The 4,549-nt window shown below is 53.7% G+C and overlaps 1 protein-coding gene across 1 annotated transcript; it reads left to right on the top strand.

Annotated features, from left to right (window-relative positions):
* Nucleotides 1-742: 742 nt before the first annotated feature.
* On the top strand, nucleotides 743-1,483 carry LOC126334504 (uncharacterized). The gene has a single exon (XM_049996850.1). The coding sequence runs from the start codon at nucleotides 743-745 to the stop codon at nucleotides 1,481-1,483; it is 741 nt and encodes a 246-aa protein (XP_049852807.1).
* Nucleotides 1,484-4,549: the final 3,066 nt, after the last annotated feature.

The raw sequence follows: 4,549 nt of genomic DNA on the forward strand, positions 1-4,549 counted from the left end.
CGCAAGGAGTACAGCCTTCGCAAGGAGTGCAGCCTTCGCAAGGAGTGCAGCATTCGCAAGGAGTGGGGCCTTCAAATGGAGTGCAGCCTTCACATGGAGTGCAGCCATTCATATGGAATGCAGCCTTCACATGGAGTGCAGCCTTCATATGGAGTGCTGCCTTCGCATGGAGTGCTGCCTTCACATTTACTGCAGCCACAAGGTGTGTTGTCCTCAAAATATGAGCTTTCCTTCACAAGGAGTGCAGCCTTTGCAAGGAGTGCAGCCTTTGCAAGGAGTGCAGCCTTCACAAGGAGTGCAGCCTTCGCAAGGAATGCACCCATCACATGCATTGCACCCTTCGCAAGGAGTGCAGCATTCGCAAGCAGTGGAGCCTTCACATGCATTGCAGACTTGGCAAGGAGTACAGATTTCGCAAGGAATGCAGCATTCGCAAGGAGTGGAGCCTTCGCAAAGAGTGCAGCCTTCGCATGGAGTGCAGCCTTCGCAAAGAGTGCTGCCTTTGCATGGAGTGTGGCCTTTGCATGGATTTCTGCCTTCACATGGAGTGCAGCCTTCACATGGAGTGATGCCTTCACATGGAGTGTAGCCTTCCCAATGGAGTGCATCAGTCACATGGGGTGCAGCCTTCACACCTACAGCAGCATTCGCATAAGGTACAGGCTTCGTATCTAGTGCAGGCATTCACATGGAGTGCAGCCTACACATGAAGTGCAGCCTTCACATGGAGTGCAGCCTTCACATGGGGTGCAGCCATTCATATGGAATGCAGCCTTCACATGGAGTGCAGCCTTCACATGGAGTGCAGCTTTCGCATGGAGTGCTGCCTTCACATGGACTGCAGCCACAAGGTGTTTTCTCCTCAAAAGATGAGCTTTCCTTCACAAGGAGTGCAGCCTTTGCAAGGAGTGGAGCCTTTGCAAGGAGTGCAGCCTTTGCAAGGAGTGCAGCCTTTGCAACGAGTGCAGCCTTTGTGAGGAATGCAGCCTTCACATCCATTGCAGACTTCGCAAGCAGTACAGCCTTCGCAAGGAGTGCAGCATTCGCAAGGAGTGCAGCATTCGCAAGGAGTCGAGCCTTCGCAAGGAGTGCAGCCTTCGCAAGGAATGCAGCCTTCACATGCATTGCAGCCTTCGCAAGTAGTGCAGCCTTCGCAAGGGGTGCAGCATTCGCAAGGAATGGAGCCTTCGCAATGAGTGCAGCCTTCGCAAGGAATGCAGCCTTCACATGCATTGCAGCCTTTGCAAAGAGTGCAGCCTTCGCAAGGAGTGCAGCATTCGCAAGGAGTGGAGCCTTCGGATGGAGTGCTGCCTTCGCAAAGAGTGCCGCCTTCACATGGAGTGTGGCCTTTGCATGGATTGCAGCCTTCACATGGAATGCAGCCTTCACGAGGAGTGCAGCCTTTACATGGAGTGCTGCCTTCCCATGGAGTGCTGCCTTCACATGGACTGCAGCCACAAGGTGTGTTGTCCTCAAAAGATGAGCTTTCCTTCACAAGGAGTGCAGCCTTTGCAAGGAGTGGAGCCTTTCCAAGGAGTGCAGCCTTTGCAAGGAGTGCAGCCTTTGCAAGGAGTGCAGCCTTCGCAAGGAATGCAGCCTTCACATGCATTGCAGACTTCGCAAGCAGTACAGCCTTCGCAAGGAGTGCAGCATTCGCAAAAAGTGCAGCATTCGCAAGGAGTCGAGCCTTCGCAAGGAGTGCAGCCTTCGCAAGGAATGAAGCCTTCACATGCATTGCAGCCTTCGCAAGGAGTGCAGCCTTTGCAAGGAGTGCAGCATTCGCAAGGAGTGGAGCCTTCGGATGGAGTGCTGCCTTCGCAAAGAGTGCCGCCTTCACATGGAGTGTGGCCTTTGCATGGATTGCAGCCTTCACATGGAGTGCTGCCTTCGCATGGAGTGCTGCCTTCACATGGAATGCAGCCACAAGGTGTGTTGTCCTCAAAAGATGAGCTTTCCTTCACAAGGAGTGCAGCCTTTGCAAGGAGTGGAGCCTTTGCAAGGAGTGCAGCCTTTGCAAGGAGTCCTGCCTTTGCAAGGAGTGCAGCCTTCGCAAGGAATGCACCCTTCACACGCATTGCAGCCTTTGCAAGGAGTACAGCCTTTGCAAGGAGTACAGCATTCACAAGGAGTGCAGCATTCGCAAGGAGTGGAGCGTTCGCAAGGAGTGCAGCCTTCACATGCATTGCAGCCTTCGCAAGGTGTACAGCCTTCACAAGGAGTGCAGCATTCACAAGGAGTGCAGCATTCGCAAGGAGTGCAGCATTCGCAAGGAGTGGAGCCTTCGCATGGAGTGCAGCCTTCGCAAAGAGTGCCGCCCTTGCATGGAGTGTGGCCTTTGCATGGATTTCAGCCTTCACATGGAGTGCAGCCTTCACATGGAGCGAAGCCTTCACATGGAGTGTAGCCTTCCCAATGGAGTGCAACATTGGCATGGAGTGTAGCATTCGCAAGGAGTGCATCAGTCGCATGGGGTGCAGCCTTCACACCTACAGCAGCATTGTCATGGGGTACAGCCTTCGTATGTAGTGCAGGCATTCACACGGAGTGCAGCCTACACATGAAGTGCAGCCTTCACATGGAGTGCAGCCTTCACATGGAGTGCAGCCATTCATATGGAATGCAGCCTTCACATGGAGTGCAGCCTTCAGATGGAGTGCTGCCTTCGCATGGAGTGCTGCCTTCAAATAGACTGCAGCCACAAGGTGTTGTCCTCAAAAGATGAGCTTTCCTTCACAAGGAGTGCAGCCTTTGCAAGTAGTGGAGCCTTTGCAAGGAGTGCAGCCTTTGCAAGGAGTGCAGCCTTTGCAAGGAGTGCAGCCTTTGCAAGGAGTGCAGCATTCGCAAGGAGTGGAGCCTTCGCAAGGAGTGCAGCCTTCACATGCATTGCTGCCTTCGCAAGGAGTACGGCCTTAGCAAGGAGTGCAGCAACGCAAGGAGTGCAGCATTCGAAAGGAGTGGAGCCTTCGCAAGGAGTGGGGCCTTCACATGGAGTGCAGCCATTCATATGGAATGCAGCCTTCACATGGAGTGCAGCCTTCACATGGAGTGCTGCCTTCGCATGGAGTGCTGCCTTCACATGGACTGCAGCCACAATATGTGTTGCCCTCAAAATATGAGCTTTCCTTCACAAGGAGTGCAGCCTTTGCAAGGAGTGTAGCCTTCGCAAGGAGTGCAGCCTTCGCAAGGAATGCAGCCTTCACATGCATTGCAGCCTTCGCAAGGAGTACAGCCTTCGCAAGGAGTGCAGCATTCGCAAGGAATGCAGCATTCGAATGGAGTGGAGCCTTCGCAAGGAGTGCAGCCTTTGCATGGAGTGCAGCCTTCGCAAAGAGTGCCGCCTTTGCATGGAGTGTGGCCATTTCATGGATTTCAGCTTTCACATGGAGTGCAGCCTTCACATGGAGTGAAGCCTTCACGTGGAGTGCAGCCATTCATATGGAATGCAGCCTTCACATGGAGTGCAGCCTTCACATGAAGTGCTGCCTTCGCATGGAGTGCTGCCTTCACATGGACTACAGCCACAAGGTGTGTTGTCCTCAAAAGATGAGCTTCCCTTCACAAGGTGTGTAGCCTTTGCAAGGAGTGGAGCCTTTGCAAGGAGTGCAGCCTTGGCAAGGAGTGCAGAATTTGCAAGGAATGCAGCCTTCGCAAGGAATGCAGCCTTCACATGCATTGCAGACTTCGCAAGGAGTTCAGCCTTCGCAAGGAGTGCAGCATTCGCAAGGAGTGCAGTATTCGCAAGGAGTCGAGCCTTCGCAAGGAGTGCAGCATTCGCATGGAGTGCAGTCTTCGCAAAGAGTGCCGCCTTCACATGGAGTGTGGCCTTTGCATGGATTGCAGCCTTCACATGGAGTGCAGCCTTCACATGGAATGAAGCCTTCACATGGAGTGTAGCCTTCCAAATGGAGTGCAACATTGGCATGGAGTGTAGCCTTCGCAAGGACTGCATCAGTCGCATGGGGTGCAGCCTTCACACCTACAGCAGCAGTCGCATGGGGTACAGCCTTCGTATGTAGTGCAGGCATTCACATGGAGTGCAGCCTACACATGAAGTGCAGCCTTCACATGGAGTGGAGCCTTCACATGGAGTGCAGCCATTTATATGGAATGCAGCCTCCACATGGAGTGATGCCTTCGCATGGAGTGCTGCCTTCACATGGACTGCAGCCACAAGGTGTGTTGACCTCAAAATATGAGCTTTCCTTCACAAGGAGTGCAGCCTTTGCAAAGAGTGCAGCCTTTGCAAAGAGTGCAGCCTTCGCAAGGAATGCAGCCTTCACATGCATTGCAGACTTCGCAAGGAGTACAGCCTTCGCAAGGAGTGCAGCATTCGCAAGGAGTGCAGCAATCGCAAGGAGTCGAGCCTTCACAAGGAGTGCAGCCTTCGCAACGAATGCAGCCTTCACATGCATTGCAGCCTTCGCAAGGAGTACAGCCTTCGCATGGAGTGCAGCCTTCGCAAGGAGTGCAGCATTCGCAAGGAGTGGAGCCTTCGCATGGAGTGCAGCCTTCGTAAAGAGTGCCGCCTTTGCATGGAGTGTGGCCTTTG

The sequence above is a fragment of the Schistocerca gregaria genome, unplaced genomic scaffold, assembly GCF_023897955.1.
Source record: "Schistocerca gregaria isolate iqSchGreg1 unplaced genomic scaffold, iqSchGreg1.2 ptg001898l, whole genome shotgun sequence".
NCBI classification, from domain to species: Eukaryota; Metazoa; Arthropoda; class Insecta; order Orthoptera; family Acrididae; genus Schistocerca; species Schistocerca gregaria.

Bases quoted from the DNA above. Each gene is read 5' to 3' on its own strand.
- LOC126334504 (XM_049996850.1), top strand. From the start codon at position 743: ATGGGGTGCAGCCATTCATATGGAATGCAGCCTTCACATGGAGTGCAG.